At 42.5% G+C, this 20,346-nt stretch overlaps 1 protein-coding gene across 1 annotated transcript in view; it reads left to right on the plus strand.

Moving 5' to 3' along the window:
* The window catches only part of eipr1 (EARP complex and GARP complex interacting protein 1), a 59,292-nt gene that overhangs the window by 16,772 nt on the left and 22,174 nt on the right, over window positions 1-20,346 (plus strand). The window contains exons 5-6 of the mRNA XM_076107004.1: window positions 10,861-10,960; window positions 19,417-19,553. Coding sequence (XP_075963119.1) covers window positions 10,861-10,960; window positions 19,417-19,553 — 237 coding nt within the window. The remainder of the gene's footprint in view (window positions 1-10,860; window positions 10,961-19,416; window positions 19,554-20,346) is intronic.

Below are 20,346 nucleotides of genomic sequence, written 5' to 3' on the forward strand. Positions count from 1 at the left end.
CTCCCCCTGCAGAGAGCACTTTTATTCAAAGTTGATCAATATTCAACGTGTCGCATGTCCAAACTGACACTGCACGTCCTTTGGTCCCCAGCAACACACCCACCAAAGTGTGAGGTAGATCGGATGAACGGTCCTAGAGATATGCGAAGGACACACACACACACACACACACTCTCTCACACACACACACACACACATACAGTGGGGCAAAAAAGTATTTAGTCAGCCACCAATTGTGCAAGTTCTCCCACTTAAAAAGATGAGAGATGCCTGTAATTTTCATCATAGGTACACTTCAACTATGAGAGACAGAATGGGGGGAAAGAATCCAGGAAATCACATTGTAGGATTTTTAATGAATTAATTGGTAAATTCCTCGGTAAAATAAGTATTTGGTCACCTACAAACAAGCAAGATTTCTGGCTCTCACAGACCTGTAACTTCTTCTTTAAGAGGCTCCTCTGTCCTCCACTCGTTACCTGTATTAATGGCAACTGTTTGAACTCGTTATCAGTATAAAAGACACCTGTCCACAACCTCAAACAGTCACACTCCAAACTCCACTATGGCCAAGACCAAAGAGCTGTCAAAGGACACCAGAAACAGAATTGTAGACCTGCACCAGGCTGGGAAGACTGAATCTGCAATAGGTAAGCAGCTTGGTGTGAAGAAATCAACTGTGGGAGCAATTATTAGAAAATGGAAGACATACAAGACCACTGATAGTCTCCCTCGATCTGGGGCTCCACGCAAGATCTCACCCCGTGGGGTCAAAATGATCACAAGAACGGTGAACAAAAATCCCAGAACCACACGGGGGGACCTAGTGAATGACCTGCAGAGAGCTGGGACCAAAGTAACAAAGGCTACCATCAGTAACACACTACGCCGCCAGGGACTCAAATCCTGCAGTGCCAGACGTGTCCCCCTGCTTAAGCCAGTACATGTCCAGGCCCGTCTGAAGTTTGCTAGAGAGCATTTGGATGATCCAGAAGAGGATTGGGAGAATGTCATATGGTCAGATGAAACCAAAATCGAACTTTTTGGTAAAAACTCAACTCGTCGTGTTTGGAGGAGAAAGAATGCCGAGTTGCATCCAAAGAACACCATACCTACTGTGAAGCATGGGGGTGGAAACATCATGCTTTGGGGCTGTTTTTCTGCAAGGGGACCAGGACGACTGATCCGTGTAAAGGAAAGAATGAATGGGGCCATGTATCGTGAGATTTTGAGTGGAAACCTCCTTCCATCAGCAAGGGCATTGAAGATGAAACGTGGCTGGGTCTTTCAGCATGACAATGATCCCAAACACACCGCCCCGGCAACGAAGGAGTGGCTTCGTAAGAAGCATTTCAAGGTCCTGGAGTGGCCTAGCCAGTCTCCAGATCTCAACCCCATAGAAAATCTGTGGAGGGAGTTGAAAGTCCGTGTTGCCCAGCGACAGCCCCAAAACATCACTGCTCTAGAGATCTGCATGGAGGAATGGGCCAAAATACCAGCAACAGTGTGTGAAAAGCTTGTGAAGACTTACAGAAAACGTTTGACCTCTGTCATTGCCAACAAAGGGTATATAACAAAGTATTGAGATGAACTTTTGTTATTGACCAAATACTTATTTTCCACCATAATTTGCAAATAAATTCTTTAAAAATCAGACAGTGATTTTCTGGATTTTTTTTTTCATTTTGTCTCTCATAGTTGAGGTATACCTATGATGAAAATTACAGGCCTCTCTCATCTTTTTAAGTGGGAGAACTTGCACAATTGGTGGCTGACTAAATACTTTTTTTCCCCACTGTACATACATACATACATACATACATAGCAGACAGAGATTGCTTGTTTTACTGTTAGATTTCACTATTCTTATACCTTTTTGAAATAAAAAGAAGCTGTTTACCGGCACACACATTTCTCTGCTTTTTCCTGTTTGTCAGACAATAGCCTTCATCAAGACCCTTCACCTTAACTGCAGCTATATTTTGTATAGAGTGTCAGTGGCGTAAGGACACGAGTAAATGAAAACAGTGCCCCCTTTTAATTCATTCAATCGACAATCAAATTGTGACACCAAGAATCAGAATCGAATCGTGAGATTCTTAATAATTCCCAACCCTAGTATCCTTTAAAGACAGCTTTTCCTTACTGAGCTGACAGTAACACAAAGAAAAAAATATACACTGAAAAGACTGACTTGTGTCGATAATTACTTCATTTGTCTTTGTCTAATTCTGTCCCCCATCACTATCATTAGGGAATGGGGTATATTGATGGCCAGTATAAATAGGAGGACTAATTACAGGGACAAACTATTGCAATGTACAGTATGCGAACCTATCCTGTGGTCCCCATTACATGGTTTGAAGGTTTGCTGAGTGTGATGCTCCCATTCATACATCAAATAGAGCCAATTGTGTCCGGCCTCATTTCGCTCAGCAGTGTTCTGAAAAGCCTTGGCAGAGACTTTGCTGTTTGACTCGCCCAGTTTAAACAAAGAAACAAACAACCCACAGGCAGTTTTAGGCAGGATTTCTCTCATGTCACGAGATTAGGAATCCTGAAACTAAACGGGAGCCATTTAGAAACCCATAGTGAGCATTGAAAAACACACCAGAGGACAGATGGACATGCCATAGCACACGCTCTCCACACCATTACATTCCTCTCCTCTTTCTCTTATCTCCCTCTCTTTCCCTGCATCGCGCCTCCATAGTGAGAGTTTTCATTTCGCTGGCGCAAACTATCGACTGGCCCACATCTCAGGGTCTAGTTTCGGCCCCCGATTCCTTTTGTCTCTCAGTCAGAGGAGCTCCTGTGCACAATGCATCGCCATAACTCACGCAGATGCGAGTGAAAAAATTAGATGGAGAGAGAGTGAGGAAGAGGGGAGAGAGAAAGATGGAGAGAAGCTTACAGAGAGGAGCACAAAAGAAGGATGAGAGAGATTGTGTGTGTGTGTGTGTGTGTGTGTGTGTGTGTGTGTGTGTGTGTGTGTGTGTGTGTGTGTGTGTGTGTGTGTGTGTGTGTGTGTGTGTGTGTGTGTGTGTGTGTGTGTGTGTGTGTGTGTGTGTGTGTGTGTGTGTGTGTGTGTGTGTGTGTGTGTGTGTGTGTGTGCTTTCGGTGCTCTGAAGCCTGTAGCCTATGCTGTTCACTATTGGCTCCCCTAGATGGATGGCTTTGGTCTGCTGACCACCTCCTCCATCTCTCTATGACACACACACACACACTTATCCCCACTCACTCTGATAATACTGGCAGCATGCACCAGCCTGTGTGTGCGCATGTTTGTGTGTGTAAGCAGACAAAGAGTAAAGAGATTGGAGTTTGTACTCTTATGAGGTGTGCGTGTGCGTGCGTGAGTGCGTTCACCAGCCCGTGTGTTTTGCTTTCCGCCTTGCGTCCTTCAGTTCACCAGCCCGTGTGTTTTGCTTTCCGCCTTGTGTCCTTCATCATGTGTGTGTTACCCAGTAGCCATGGTGTCCCTCCACTCCACCAACAATAACACTTTCTCCTTCCTCCAAATCCCCTCATTGTTTGGGTGGGCAAACATTTGAGCCTCTGTCCTGTTGTGAGGCGTGCTCTGAATGGAAATATCTGCAAAATGCAACCACAAAAAATAACAAAGCTAGGTGAAAATCAGGTTTATCGTTGCTTGTGTGTGCACCATGCGTGCTCTCTTCTTTCTTCTTCTTCTCTCACTTGGTTTCGATTGGGTTGAGCAAATCGATTCCCGTGGAGCCATTTGAGCCAATCAGGGCCCTAGGAGGGAATGGTAAAGCGCAAAAGGCAACGAGGTTGATTTTCTAAAGTGGGGTGTGACAGGAGGGGGTAGGAGGTGTTTGTGGATGTGATTGTGTGCGTGCGTGCATGTGCACGTGTGTAGGCCGATTTCTTTACGAAGCATGGTTTTATACTGTGAGGGTCCCCTAGTCCCAATCAATTGGACCTCTCTCATGCAGACAATTAGACCTGTGTGTGTGTGATGGGGGCTATCAGACGATTACAGGGGCTGTTGCGATCCAGCCCTTTCAACCACATCTTAGATTAAACGCCATGATGCAGGCATTGCACTGCAGTTTGCAGGTTTGGTGTTGTTTTTCCAGCAGGTGCTGGTCCAAAAATAATTTGGGCACTTGCATTAAAGGCTAACTCCAATTGCGTGATGAATAAATAAAACAAAATTGCGAGATACTTCCTGGGAATATTTCGCATCAAAGTTATTCTTACAGGCAGCACTTTTCTATAAAAGGTTCCAATAGATTCTTGCAGGCAGGTTCCTATTGACCCAGAGCAGCGTCTGAGGTAAACTGTTGTATAGCCTAAAGCTACTGTAAGCTTAGTTATTGAGTTTCCTTTTAGTGAAATGCTCTGGTAAACAGTTACAAAGTGTATATGTCCTTTATTGAAACAATATAATGATGGGCAAATTAACTTTACCCTTGTGTTTTTTACTCTCTTCAATAAAAAGGAGCAAGGAGAGATAAAAGGGCAACTTTTAACCAGGAGCCAGTGTTGTGTCAGATCCTGTTCCCTTTCGCTCTCTGTGTTTGGAGATAGGATAAGTTTGGGTTGAGATAAAGCTCTCAGAAAAGGCCTGGTTGCGGGTAGCTATACATTTTCAACTTTTTCGAGAGGCGTGTCGCATAGTAGGAGTGTCCTGTATTAGGCCTGCTGATTAAAAGAAAAATATTTACTTATATGAAAATAAGTAAATAAATAACTAGAAAAGATAAACTAAAATAAATAATAAATAAATAAATAATAAAATAAATAAATTAGTAGGTTTATATGAAAAAATAAATATACGTATTAAAAAGTCATAAATAAATAAATATAAAAATGCGTATCATTTTATATTCAGTTATTTATCTTTATATTTCCATATTTATTTATTAATTATTTTATTTATTTATCTTCATATTTTCACATTTTTTTATTTACTTAATTATTGTTCTTTATTTTTCCACATTTATTTTCTTATTCTTTTGCAGATTTATTCTTTATTATGCACTCCTGTGACTCCAAGTACAAGCCTAATGGCAAAAATACTTTCTAAACAACTGAACTAAAAGCTCACACACTTACACACACACTCTCACTCATACACACCGCCCCTGGTGTTCCTGTATCCGTGCTAAAATCTCACTCGGAAGGAGGAAAGACATGCACACACTCTGTTTGTGTTGGCTGTTGGCTTTGCATGTAAGGTGCTGGGATTAAACTCATATGGATGCAAAGCACAGCAAAGAGGGGTAACAATGTGAAGAGCAAGAGCCAGAGCGAGAGACAAAGAGCGGGAGAAGTGCCTCTGCCAGACATAGATATATGGGGCTGTAAAACCTTCATAGCTCTCCCCGACACTATTTACATACCATTCCAGTAGCCGGAGAGCCAGCTTGTTGCAGAGCTCAAGGTCAAATGCACATAACTTCTATTCTTCAATAAGAGAGGAAGGCAATATGATATACTGTACACCTGCACCGCCTCTCCCTCTTCCTTGCGTGAATTAATTGATACTATAGGGAATCATGCAGTGTGTAAATCTCAAAGTGGTGAGTGCATTTTAATTGGTCCTATGGCGTGCTGATTTATGTGTTGGGAGTGTGTGTGCGTGGTATCTGACGCGCTGCAGTATCCATCTATAAGGGCCGTGAGCTGCTGGGAGCTCCAGTAAGCTGTGGGCGTACTCGTATAATCACATTGTGGGGACAGAAATGGGATTGGGACAAAAAGCTGGTGCTCACAATTTCAACCGTTTGATTTTCGGGTTGTTTGTTTTTTGTAAAAGGGAGTAAGGGGTGGCTGTGGTTTAGCGGGGTAGCGCGAGTCGACTTTTAAATTTAGCTCCTCCTCTCCACATGTGGAAGTGTCCTTGAGCGAGACACTGAAGTTGTTTCTGAGATGCTTTACAGTAGCTCACATCTCCAAATGCTTAGGATGCGTTAAACACAGAGGTTGAGTTTTGCTACGTTGCGCTGTAGACAGTACGATTGTACGTGACGACATAAATTAAGTTTACCTTGTTTTTTTGTATTATTTTTTAAGGTTAAGCCTTTGTGGTTATTTAGGCGTTTAGAAATCTCACACGGTCTGACAACGACTTAGTCTCTATGGGCAACAGCCAATATTTCCGGGGATCGGGTTAGCCAGCGGACTTCCTCTTCTGTGAGCCGGTCAATTGTCCGATTAGTAACTTGAGATGGGGAGTTGTTTCACAAGTAGACAATTTCCAAGCTAATAAAAAGCTAAGTCATCGTCAGACAGTAGACGATGAGTTCTGAGATTTCAGCCAAAACTTTCCGCATCTTTTTGCTCTCCATTGGACTGTTTGCCTGCATGCAACCAAAACTCACTCAAACGTGATCGGTCAAAACTACTCGGACCACAAACGGAAACCAGAACGCTCCAGAGACCAAAATCTTGTCCCGTTGTGTACAGATTCGGAATCTGTTCATAGAAGTGAGTGTTAAAGTGGTTAAGGTTAAAGGTTAGATTAGGTTAGTCATTCACTCAGCTGTAGTCAAGTAACCTGAATTTATTGGTTATTAAAACTATTCAATGAAATTCCTAGCAGTTGATTAGTTAATAGGCTCTCTGCTTGCTGGTGTCAGTGCTGATGATCTGCCGGTTTCATTTTGCATCATGTTATTTTCAGACGAAAGCTTTCATGCATGGTAACGCACTCTCAGTTTGCGCACTGGGTTGTCGTCGGCGACAGCATCAAAGAGAAACTGCCCACTCTGATATTCATTACAGCAGAATGATTTGGTTTCTGTCCAAGGCTCCGCCAGTCGGTGTCGGGTTCTAGAGTTTCCCCTTCGGCCATATCCTCCCCGTTGCTGCTGCAGCCTCGAGTGGCCTCTCTCCGGCTGAATATCCGAGTCGGCCAAAACCATGGACTGTATATAAGAAGGGGACGTAGTCATGGTGTTGTCACCCATTGCTTTGTGGACTGCTGTTTTGAAGCCTCGAGTTTGTCAATTTTGCTGTCGCCATCTTGGAATACGCCCACCACTATGTTGTTTTTTTCGCAACCAATGAACAAACGTTACCATATTAGGAATGCAGAGAAGTGATGTAGAGACGCCGTATACGGCTCTGGTAACAACAATGATCTGTCAATCACAGTAAGCCCGCCCTATAGCATACTTTATGGTCTATTTGACTCTAAATGGACCATCATTTACTAAATGAACATCATGCTGTATTGAAGAAGACTTGAAACTAGAGATTGAGACCATAAACTCATCTTTACAATGTTTACTGAGGTAATAAATCAAGAGAGAAGTAGAGTCATTTTCTCAGACTTCTATACAACCAGAGGAGTCGCCCATTGTCAAAATCCTCGTCCATGACATCCTCTGCACTCATATTTTGGGGCGTCTTTTTCGCTGCTGAAAACTAGTTTGCAATACAAGCGAAGAGAACAAGGACGTTTTTTTAGCAGCATTGTGCCACGAAGCTGAAGTAGCACTCTGAAGTTCTACCTTGCCTCTGAAGACGTCACTGGATGCCGGGAGAACAACAGACTTTGGTGTTGCACCACAGAGAACAGGAACATCGGCAAGAACTGCAGCCGTTTTTTTACACTGTATCCCTAACTCCGATAAATGGAGATAAGTTTGAAAATCAGTGAATTTTCCCGTGTTGGCTAAACAGGCTATAGCCTGGTGAGTATTTTTTAGATAATAATCACAAATAAAATGTGATAAATGAGATATTTTCCTCAAATCGTTTTGTCCATGTTGTTATGCATATTTAAGGGTGAAGATACCCACTGGATTTGGCTTCAGCTGAATTTAACAATACATTTTTTGCACAGAATGAGATCCGGATTTTGCCTCCCATCTTTTATAGTGTAGTGGTGTGTGGAAGAGATGGCTTCATGGCCAGTATGGAGAGGAGGAATGATCACAGCTAAACTGATTTCAACAACTTTCAATGTGCGTATTGCATACATGTATATTGTATTATGACAGACTTAAAAACAAACCTATCCCTTAAGAGTAGGCTACATATTCAGGCAACGAATAGAAGTCAATGTGGTTTCCTCTTCAGCGACAAAATGGTGTGTGTGAGTGAGTGTGCGTGTGTTCCCCATGGCATTGTGCTCCACAGGAGGGCAGTAAAATCTGTCCCTCAGCAGTCATGATTTTACAGCCCTGATAAACACCGCCCCTCTCTCCCTCTCCCCGCTCCACCTTTTTCTAATAGGACTGTGCATATTTGAAATTTGGATTAAATCCAAAAGCAAACTTTTGACTCCCCTCCCTTGCTCCATCATTTTTGTTTTATCTCCCGCGAACACTCACCTTCTTTAATATAACACACGCTCTCCGTCAAACACAGGGCATTGTTGCTGCTGCTGCTTCAAGTTGACAAATGAGTCCGAGGAAATAGAGTCGTCTAATGGACCAAACTCCTTAAATAAATGGCGTCCTTTCGTAAACCGGCGACAGCGGCTTTACAGCTGTGATGGGCTCAGACATCCAAACCTTCAGCCAGACCACGTGTGCACCTCTGTGACATTTTACATCCTTTAACCCAGATTAGACACTTTTTATTTTTTTAAGTCAAACCCCTTAACAAGCATATAGCAGCTTTCCCAGGCCAAGGTTATGTTTAGCTTATTGCCGGGTCTCTGACTGCACTGACATATTGCTTTTAAAGCCGACAGGACTCAGACTTCAAAGCGCAGCTTTCTCACTTGGGTTGTGTCCTCTTTCTTATCCTGTGTAGTTGTGTTTCTCCCGACACTGCAGAGCTGTTAGGCCTACCCAAACTGAGGAGAACAAACGGCAAATAGAATACGAGTGATCAAATCAACACCAAGGGAAGTGTAAAGCAACAGTTTAGGCTCCAGTGTGTCAGGTCTGGTGAGGCCCCTATGGCTCGCGTGCAAAATACATATTTTAAGCCGAGCGCAAGAAGCATGCAGCGAGGAATCAATACTCTGCAGAAAGTAGTATGCAGGGAGGAATCAAAGCTAAGTATGCAGTAAGAGCTACCACTTCTTTCACACCACTGAGGCGAGGCTGTACCCACTGCTGTGTTTGAACACTAGATTGACAGAATTGGGCTGCTGGATTCGCCAATAAGTGCTCTGCGCTAAACGTGCAGAGCTCTGTTGTATGCTAATGTCACTGTCTTGAGCAAATAGTGATTAGCTGCAGGTTAAACATGCTACAGGCACCGTTGGACTCTTTTGAGGGACTGCGTGAACAGTGAAACAACAACAACAACCTCCTCTGGCTGATGGTAGTTACACCAACACCTACTGTAAGTCTGGGTTACAGAAGCTTCCAAAATATAAAAGAATTGTATTGTAACTATGGGAATGTATTTGGAATTACAAAAAATTTGAAATTAGAAGAACTGGGGAAAATGTGGTAATGGAGAAATATTTCTTTTTTAACGGAGGTGGTCACATCATGCTCATTTTCCAGGTTCATACTTGTATTTTGGGTTTCTACTAGAACATGTTTACATGCTTTAATGTTGAAAAACAGATTCTTACACTGTTAGGAGCTAAAACATCTAGTTACGGTCTTTTTAAGACCCCTTCCTGAAAAAGCCCAAGCTGCTAGCGTGGCTGTAGACTGTTTGTCTTGTTTAATAATTGGCAACAAATCTCAACAATAGTAGAGATGCACCGATACCAATATGCTATATTGGTCTGATACTGACTCAAACAGCTGGATTGGGTATTGGTGACAAAAGTCTGATCTGGTAGTGGATACCATTATTTGAATAAATTACAACTCAGTACATTTATATCTTTGAGTTTATTTGTTACATTTTGTTCTACAAAGTTAGGAAAGTAATCTTTAAGTCAAGCCTGATGTTGCCTTACACATGAAAGAATGATCCCGGTCTCTGCCACACAGTCTCTGCCACACAGTCTCTGCCACACAGTCTCTGCCACACAGTCTCTGCCACACAGTCTCTGCCACACAGTCTCTGCCACACAGTCTCTGCCACACAGTGACGCATACAGATAAATAATGAAACACTGGTATTGGATCAGTTCTCGGCATCGTTCGATACCTAAAGCCCAGGTATCGGTATCAGGACTGAGAAAAGTGAGGTCCATGCATCCCTAATAAAAATAGACCAAAACCAAGAATGAATTGATCCTACTAACAACAGTGTGTGGTTAAAACAGCCATAGAACTCTATTGTTGTCCATAACTATGTGTTGCACTGAATGACATGTTCCTTCATCACCATCAACACACACTGAAGTTTATTTTGACTCAAAACACCTCTGTACCATCTGACAGAAGTACTCACTGGAACACCAGATTAATGCTCTGCTTACAATAGGCCCCAACAATGTATTTGCTTGTGTTAGATGATGAGTAACTTTAGCTCACAGCTATAGGGCCTCGCCGTTTTAGAAAATGGCCGAGCCCTTTCTCTGTCATAGACGGGAGGGAAATCAGAAGGTATTATTATAGAAGGACCCACAATTTCTTGGTTTGGGGCTTTTGTAATGGAAATTGATCACCAAAAGAAAAATATAGCAACCTTAACTTTTGTTAAAACAAACCTGTATAATGCGCAAGATTTCCTTGTTGACACTGCAAATGCAGGATACATGCATTCACATACCTGCACGTATCTAAAAATCAATGTAACTGTGATATTGTACAAGGTGCTGTATTAACAGTCATGTGAATCTGACCAACAAGCTCCATTCACTCCAGTGCTGCAGCATGTGTGGATGAGCCTGTAAGCATGTTTGACCAACATCTGTATTCTAATTGACTGTGACTTTCTGCTTTTGTGTGTGTGTGTGTGTGTGTGCGTGTGCGTGTGCATGTGCATGTGCGTGTGCGTGTCTTTGTGTATTTACAGCGTGCTGTGGGAGCCCATGGGGGATGGCAAGCGTGTGATTTCATTGGCTGATAACCATGCACTACTCTGGGACCTGCAGGATAGCTCAACACAGGCCACGGTAACACGCACGCACACACTGTAAGCCACAGTACATACACAGGCACGCACACACTGTAAGCCACAGTACATACACAGGCACGCACACCATATCGCACAATAGCTAACTCATTATTTGATAGCCACCATATCGTCTTTGAGTTATCAGGCGCGCACATCCTCTCTGCGACAAAAGAGTGTCCACTATTCATTCTGTCTCTCACACACACACACACACACACACACACACACACATACACACACACACACAGTATCTGGGCAGGTTTATAAGATGTGGCCACTTTCATATTATTCTGGCCAAGTCTCTCCAACAGTGATAGTAATGGTCTTGTTCAATGAGTAGGAGAAAAGTCATTCACTGGATCTATTTCTTCACAGTCCATTGACCGGTGTCATACATTGTGTTTCACATGAAAATGTAAGAGAGCTGCACTACATGGCCAAATGTGTGGACACTGTAATATATACACGTACAGCGTCGGAAATACACGAGGGCAAAGGGCAAAACTGCCCCTAAGAAATATAATTTTGCCCCTGATATCGCTAGGAGAGGGGCAAAAAATGCCCCCGAACTTTCTAAACGAATAAATAAATGGAGCGCTTCTTAATCAGACCTGTGACTGCGAGACTGCGGTCAACTCAGCAGACACTTACATGTTAGTGCACCTATATGCTGAAATTCACGGTAAACGCATTCAAACGGCACAGATCGGGAGCGAGCGAAGGACTTTGAAAGTTAGCGGAAAGATTAACGTGAGACAACATCCGGTTTCTTCAGACGAACATCCGGTTTTCAGAATAAGATGCCAACAAAGTATACATATTGCATAATGGAAATTAGATTAAAAGAATTATATTCACATTAAGTATAAAACATGCTACCTGCATCTCGTGAGTTAAAGGGAAAATACACCTAAATTGTGCGTAAAGTGTCTTTATTCTTTGATTTGAGGGTTGCTGGAAATGAATAATACCTGACTGACAATCAATTAAGATATTTTACTAAGTAAAAACTCTGAACTGAATTTGTACCTTCAAATGGCACATTTTTAAAATTTTTAAGGTGCTATAAAAATGTTTTTCTCAAAAATTCCACACAATGACTAATGCATAAGTTCAGGACAAAAATGGGTAATATCACAATATTTGAGGTGCTACAAAAATATCTTTCTCAATAATTCCATACAATGACTGATGTATATGTAATCAAGGCATCGTTGACTTAATAATTGTTAATAGTTCTTTAAAAAATGTAATAATAATAAATAACCACAAAGAAATAATAATAAATTGAATATGATTGTCTGATTTATGTTTGTTTTTTGTTCAAAAAATCTAAGAAAACACTTTGAATCTGTAGACTACTGCCTAATAGTCTTATTATTGCCATTTGATGACAATTGCTCATATACTGTCAGCCTAAATAAGTATATTTATTATTTTGAACAAAGGTTAAATGTTATTTCACAAGTTTCAAAAAGTGCCCCCAATTTTTTGAAAATGCCCCTGGATTTCACTCAGTGGGGGCAAAAATTGCCCCCAAAAAAATATGTAAATTTCCTACCCTGTACACGTATATGATGAAACGTCTCGTTCCAAAACTGGAGGCATTAATATGCTGCTATCAGTGCCTTTAAAGGAGCTCAGGAACTTAAGCTTCAGTGCTCTCTTTAGGGGTAGTCGGCTACCTTCCACAGGAATTATCAGGCCGGAGTGTGTATGGCTGAGCAATACTATGGCTACTAGAACTTCTGTACAGCTTCATTCAGAATATAAGAAGGTGTTGGGTCTAGTATCAATATCATGTGGAGAGAGAACAGTTCTTGTTGTTTTTTAAAAAGTATAAAACAATGTAATGCTGTCATTTTCCCAGCTAGTTTTGGAAAAATGTGAAATTAAGAGAGAGGCTATGGAAGCCCTGAGAGGCAAGTTGGGGAAAAATGTTCTGGTATCCATTTTTCTGATACAAGTCTGATTGAAGTTGTTTTCTCCCTGGTGTTTATGACATAAAGGTTTTGCCAGGATAATCTTTTTAGCTTCCTTAAAAAGTTTTCCCAGGATGAGTTACTTTTTTCCATCAGTGAAAACGTGAGGGGAAAAAGGTTTTACCTTTTTTGTTTTATTGTTTTTGCAAAAATCGTATTCGTTGATGTGTTTGTTGTTGTTATACCAATTTCGGCCACAAGAGGCTGAAGTGCACCACCATCCCATGTTCGAAAAAAAGGACTTGTATATTATGTATTAAAATTCACCTGGAAGAAAACTTACAAAAACTCTTCTCCACTAATGCATGTACTTGTAAACTAAATTGTAATGTTGTAGATCTTCATCGGCAATTTTAGGCACTTTATATACTTCTGGGTATATTTAATAGCCAATTGTTTTTTAAAAAAGCGTTTCACGTTTTTTAAATTTAAAATCTTCACCTGAAAAGTAACAGAGTGTCAAATACATATAGTTGTGGAGTAAAAGTGTGACAGGAAACACTGTCAAAAGGCCAAACACAAGCTGTTTTCAGAGAACTGAACTCATTTTACAATGTATTCACACTCAGTCCTGTCTTATTCCTATTATGCAGAAATGCACAGTAATGGCCGTTTAAAAAGAGTAAAAATGAATGGATCACCATTTCACCGGTGTGTGTGAGTGCTTCTGGTCAGCTCCCCTGTAGTTGTGTCCTCCCTAATGCAAGGTGAAGAGGCTCTTCACTGTGAACTCCCTGGCTCAACCTGCCGGCTTTGCAATTAAAATGCCCATTATGTATTTAAAGACTCAAGATAATGGTGTGTGTGTGTGAGGAAAAAGTAATAGAGCATGGTGTGTGTGTGTGTGTGTGTGTGTGTGTGTGTGTGTGTGTGTGTGTGTGTGTGTGTGTGTGTGTGTGTGTGTGTGTGTGTGTGTGTGTGTGTGTGTGTGTGTGTGTGTGTGTGTGTGTGTGTGTGTGTGTGTGTGTGTGTGTGTGTGAGCAAAGAAGAATACAGATGGCTCATTTGTAATTCATTCGCTTGTTGAGGGAATCGCATAAAGGGCACCAGGTCACACACCTAATAGATCCGAGTGTGTGTGAGTTTCGTCGTGTTCCAGGATGCCTGAAAAGTCTGCTGTCTTCACTCTCTGTTCCTTCAGAACATGGCCTGAGAGCAGCGGATTGTTCCTACTATGCCCAGTGTACGTGGATATTAGCTGCAAGCGAGCGTTGTTCTATCTGTGTTGAGTGTTGACAGTTTCCAGCTCTGTTAAAAATTGAAGTGAAGTTGGGAAAAGTTTTCTAGCTGCTTTACAATGCGTTGAATTTATTACTACGTGCACACACAGCAACCCCTTTGGGCTACCTATGTACTATATGCATCTTTAAGAATCCCCAATGCATAGTTGATACACACATTCATGAATTTTACAACCATGTTTTCACATTAGGGGGGGGGGGGCTGTTCTGGATACCTTGAGTCAAGTGTCTCTTGCATTATTATTGGTGCTCTATACTGGAATTTACCTTTTTAAAGATGATTATTTGTTTCTTTGTAATTATGTCATGATTGTTAATATCATTTTAACCAATCATCAATCATTCCAATTTTGTGCATCAAAAAACAAAGTGAAAGGAATTCAAAGAGCATCCCCTCTCCAACCAGCAAGTGCTGCAGAGTGGAAGCAGGAAACAGTGACGTCATCTGATGGATGAGGAATTTATGTTCTGCAATCTGATTGCAGAACATTTCGGAACAATTGCTGGTTGCAAATGAAGGCTTGGTTAAAAAAAAATAAAGACATTGGAAGCAGCGTCAATATAAAATAACTATATTCAGCCTCAGTCAAGCACAGTCACGTGACGTCCTTTTGCAGCGTTTAATTTCTCTTTTTTTAACAGAAATCCTGTTGCTTGGCTTTTAATGTGAAACGTGTGCAGGATGTGTGGAGTGTCACTGACAGTAGCTTAGCATGTTATGAGGGGGGTCCTCGCACATCTAGCTGCCGGCGCAGTCCTGCCGCGTGGAATCCCCATCCCCGTTAGGAAGTGTAAAACATATTTTCGGCTCATTATTAATCTGTGGCTTCTCATCTCTTTGTCTTAAACAGCCAAATCCGACTCAAATATTATTATTTATTTAAATCCGATTTGGGTTCAGTCTAAGGCCACATTCTGAATATTAGTTCGTGCAAATTGAAGTGGTGGACATTTTTTTGCAGGGTTTTTGCCTCTGATTAGATTTTGTGACTTTATGCTTGTAAGCCCTAAACTTAAGCATCGCATGACAACCAATGTAAAATAAGCTTTTTTTTCTTGTCAAAACAAGCACTGCATTCTTCAGGACGAGCTAAATGTGGGCGGTGCTGCTGCATACAAAGCAGACCCCACGAGGATAAACAGCTCTGCCTGGTGCAAACTTAAAAACGTCAGGGGAACGATGCTAAATGAAGCCAATATTTAATATTAACTTCTATTAGTTCTATTCTTCTACAAGTTCTATTAACTTCTCCATTCCACCATGACCCCGGTGTGAGGTAGAGGAGGACCATGGAGGGGGGGTGGTTCTACCCACTGACAACAACACTGGACAGCACAGCGAATTAAATCCTGTACCGAGGGAGAAGGAGTGAGGGGGGGAGAGTAATGGTGAGAGAGCAGCATAATGAGAAAAGGGAGGACGGAGAAAGAGGGAGCGATGGAGGACTCCCCTCTAATCTCCCACTGAAAGATGGAGATTAGGGGGGAGAGAGAGAGGGGGGAGATATGGATAAGGAGAGATGAGGAGAAAGGGAATGAAAAAGAGGAGGATGAGCTTGGCAGCCAAGACAAATTCCTCTGGTGCTGATGAGAATGCTAATCTCCTTCCCTCCCTCCCTACCTCCCTCCCTCCTTTCATCCCACTCTCTTCTCTCCCGTTCCCTCTATCTGTCAGAGGCTGATGTGTTCATCTCAAGACGTGTCCAGCTGCAGTGTGGATGTCTCTCTCTTTCTCTCTCTCTCTCACTCTCTCAAGGGCCTAGCCTAGATTAGTGTGTGTGTGTGTGAGTGAGAGTTCGTTGTGGGTGTTTGCGTGAGTGTGTGTACGCATATATAAGAGAGGATCATGTGCATAAGCTCACCAGTGTGCATTGTTTGAAGGAAGATTTGTGTGCGTTCGCTTGTGCGCAGCTCATCAATTAGAATCGCTGGCGGAATTGAGCCGGGAACATCTCCGCCGGCTCACTGCGCACCCACACACCTTGTCCTGTACATCTGCACACACACACACACACACACACACACACAAAATCAAATGCACATGCACTCTCTCTTCCGGAGTCTGGAGAAAGCACAAACGCATGGCGATTTGACAGATAGCTTTGCATTAGTGCCGCCTGCGTCCTAAATGAACACGTCCCCTAGTGTTGTGTGCACCGCCTTGTTAGGGGCCCTAATTTGGTTAGTGCTTTAATAAAGCTGGGAACCTGGGATGCACGAAGCTCAGGCTCTGCTGGTGCACCACCAGGGTAGCAGCGGGGAGGGAGAGAGAGAGAGAGAGTCCTACTCCAAGCCTCCCTACTGATCATGCAGTTTACAGAAGTGTCGTTCTGTCATGAGGAAGTCGGGCAACCTGATCAATTCTCTGAAGAACTCTGGGACGATCAGCAAATTTTGCAAATGTTTCACTTTGTAGAAAGATCTGTTTGAGTGTTCTTCACGGGTTGTTTCATTCTTCATAGTGTCACTTAGTTTTACACACAAACAGCTCTGGCATGTGTAAAGAAGTTTATTTCTCATCTTCACGCAGCCGGCTAGTCGCTGCCAAGCGTGGCCGGCCACGTCATCGGCAAGTGGTCATTACCGTGTTGCTCGAGCGCTTGTTGATGTAGGCATTTTATTTAGACGGTGATTGGTTGAGACCTGCTCAACTGTGATTTGTGGCGCGTCACGCATCAACAAGCGTCGGGCGTCAGTTTGTAGCTTCGTGATGCCGGCTTTCAGTGAAAATGACCCGGAGTCCGTTTGCTGTGCCCCCCCTATAGCATCATGACATATGCATCAAATTGTCACAACAACCCGCAAATGTGAAGATTGAAACACATGTACAGGAAAATATGAATGAATACGGAAAAAATAGCTGCAACATTTCAGAGCTCCCCCTAAATTTCTCAAATGAGGTTTTGGTGGCGGAGCTTCGACGGGGAGTATGCATAGAGGAAGTGCATCAGAGGCAGAGACGTTTCCAGCTGAAACGCCGTCGCGACTATTCATTTTGATAAGAGCAACGGACAACAGTGTAACTCAGTGACAGACATTTTATGCATTTATAGGGCGAGTATTAGCTATGTTCTAGCTGACATTTCACTGTGCCTTTAATCAAATCAGTTGCAAAAACGTCTGATGTGGTGATGATCAGTATGCACAGTAAACCTAACCTTACATAAAAAATGAGAAAAGGAAAAAAAGGAGGAGGCACTCTGATTTAATCATGAACATTTTACATCAAGGCCACAGAGGAAACCCTGCTTCTCTCCTCGTCCGATTTTCATCTGCCACCTTTCTTTTCTTCCTTTACCCTCTTTGTTCTCCTTCCTTTTATCCTATCTGCTTTTCTCCCTCCCTGACTGCTGCTCTGTCGGTCTCTCTCTCTCTCTCTCTCTCTCTCTCTCTCGCTCTCCCCCTGTCCTCTCTAGCTGAAATAATGAGAGTGTACCAGGGAGCTGTGTGGTGACGGGCCGATCGATGATCCCTGCTCCAACAGGCTGAGACGAGAGAGAGGGAGAGAAAAGGGAGAAGGGGCAAAGGATGAGGATAAAAAATAAATAAAAGCCGGGGGTAAAGTGGAGCAGTGAGATGCTGCTTTTTAAAAAGCTGCCTGATGAAGTGATACGCTTTAGAATTCAAAGTCCTTCAAGTGTTGTGACTTTGATTAATTTCACCTTCATTGTCGCCCCGTGATATATACGTAAGCAGGTTTGATAAATATCCGATGAAAAGCATGTCGTCTTGTTTGAAAAGCCTTAAAAAGAAAAGTAGTCAATTTAACCTGACTGCCTCTCAGCTAAACTGCTCTAATGTTTGGATCCAGGGACATTTTGGTCAGTGAAATGTTTTTTTTTTCTGCCTAAAATTAAGAAATTACAATCAATTTGAATGCTTTTCCAAGCCGCCTTAACAGGCTAGATTGATTCAGCTTTCGACACTCATAGGTCTTGAATCCTCTAAGGGCTCATCTTAGACTCGACAGTTGATCCATAAGTAACTCTGAGCGATCTAGTGTATAGATCCCCGCTACGGGACCAAGGAGAGCCAGGGGTCAGGAGGTGTGCTGACTGAGCAGCAGGTGCTGCTAGCTTACCTAAAAACGGAATGTTCTGGCAATCCCTCCTCATCAGCAGAGGCGCTCTCCTGCCTGCAGCGCGCTCCAACATATGGATTAGTACAATCTGTTCTCATTTCAGTGGCCACCAGTAGGGCAGGAGCCCCCCCCCCCCTCCCATGCATAGGTGGTGAGCAGATTCTCAGAAAGTAAAATGCTGCTGGTGATGGTGGTGTCAGTGCATTTTGGATAAAAGTTATTCTTTGTAAAAACAGAATTTGAATTTGTATTACTTTATCAGAACACGGATACAGCTTGGCGAGTTTGACCGACCATTCGCTGTATCTGAATTTGCATAATCATGACTCATGCCTCAACCCTGTGGAAGAGGTTCGTCCATCGCCAGGCTCTCGAAAACTCACATCAAACCGTCAAACTGGGCCAAGCAGAGGAGACATGATGTCCTGCTCTAATCCAGGTGCTTCGTGCAACCTGCTGCGGCTCCGGACGGCCGTGTCATTTACAGCGGCAAATCCTCCATTGCACCCAATATTCCTATTTTTTAACACATGTTATGCAATTTAAGTAACAAGTAACAAGGTTTAAGTTGAACTTTTATGGGTGTCTAAAAGTCACTAGAAGTACGTGATGCGCGGGCCCAAGTGAGGAGAGCACGCCAGGCGCACTGTACCATGGGAAAACGTTGGACTTGCTGGTGACGCGTTTCTCAATCCATGTGATCGAGGCCTTAGGTAACAATTCTCTGTGAGTTTGTCTCTACAAACTCCTTTCACGTTGCACACAGTAATTTGATCAATTGTTAACATAAGATCTATTGATTAGTGTAGCTTTGAATTAGTATAAAGTCTTAAAACTGAGGCCGAATCAGACCGAAAGTACATCTTGAGCAAGACATTCATTGCAAAGAAGGTTAGAAGTTATGTCAGTTAGAGTGCACGTGTTTTCAGCGTGGAGTAAATCTGCAAGCAGTCGGTGTGCTGGCAATGTCCAATATATTTCTACGGAGTCACACTGAACGATTGTAGTCCTGATGTGGCCTGCAGAGAAAATTACTTCTAATAAAGCCTTTTTATGCTGATTGAGCGGCTCATCCTGTCGCAGACACATTTGGAGGAGGTTCACGTCCCTGCTCAGAGACGGTAATGAAGGTGTTGCCGGTCCTCCGCAGGTCTCCAGCAGCGCCACCCTGGAGGGCAAAGGTCAGCTCAAGTTCACCTCGGGCAAGTGGAGCCCCCACCACAACTGCAGCCAGCTCGCCACAGCCAACGACACGGCCATCCGGGGCTGGGACCTCCGCACCATGAGGTGAGCTCTCCACTTTCTTTCTGAAAATACACCATTCGAATCCAGATATTGATACTTTAAATGACTATTATTTACGACAAAGACATTATAAATACCTCTCCTACTATTTCAATGTATTGATGATTTGTTCTTGAAATATGAAGAAGTACAGATACTTGAGTTGATAAAACCCACATGTGATCAATAATACCATGGCTAACAAGTAATGCTTTGGTCACATTGAGGATCGACATTTTTAAAAAGAGCAACATGAGGCATGTCTTCTGTGAGCTTTGCTCAGTATTAGCATACCTTTTTCATACGCATGCACCTGAATTACAAAACAGCCACATGTTTTCCAACAACCTGCATTTAAATCTGACAGAAGTGAGTCATGTTGGAGTCGCCAGTTAAACTCTCAGAGCTTAATCATTTCAGTGTGTGTCTACACGTAATTACAAGATATTTCAGTGCAGTACATGGAAGTATGCATTTAATTTGACTCATCATGCTGAATGGAAGTACTGCAGATGAGTCCACATCCCTTCTGCATATGTGTTGCATATGTTTAAGAAAAGCCCCACTGAAAAGCTCTTTCATTTATGTGTGTGTGTATATGTGTGTATATATATATATATATAATTTATATACACATCCTCTCACGATTTTCGTAGTCGTCACTTTGACATGGAATTAAGGTATGTTATTGGCATTGTTTACAAATGATACACATTAACTTCATTCACGTATAATACTGCTTTTTTTTCAGAATGTAAGTAGACAAGGAAAACAACCTCTACATTGCCACATTGCC

This window comes from Anarhichas minor, unplaced genomic scaffold (assembly GCF_050575085.1).
Source record: "Anarhichas minor isolate MPS153535 unplaced genomic scaffold, ASM5057508v1 ptg000037l, whole genome shotgun sequence".
Taxonomy (NCBI): domain Eukaryota; kingdom Metazoa; phylum Chordata; class Actinopteri; order Perciformes; family Anarhichadidae; genus Anarhichas; species Anarhichas minor.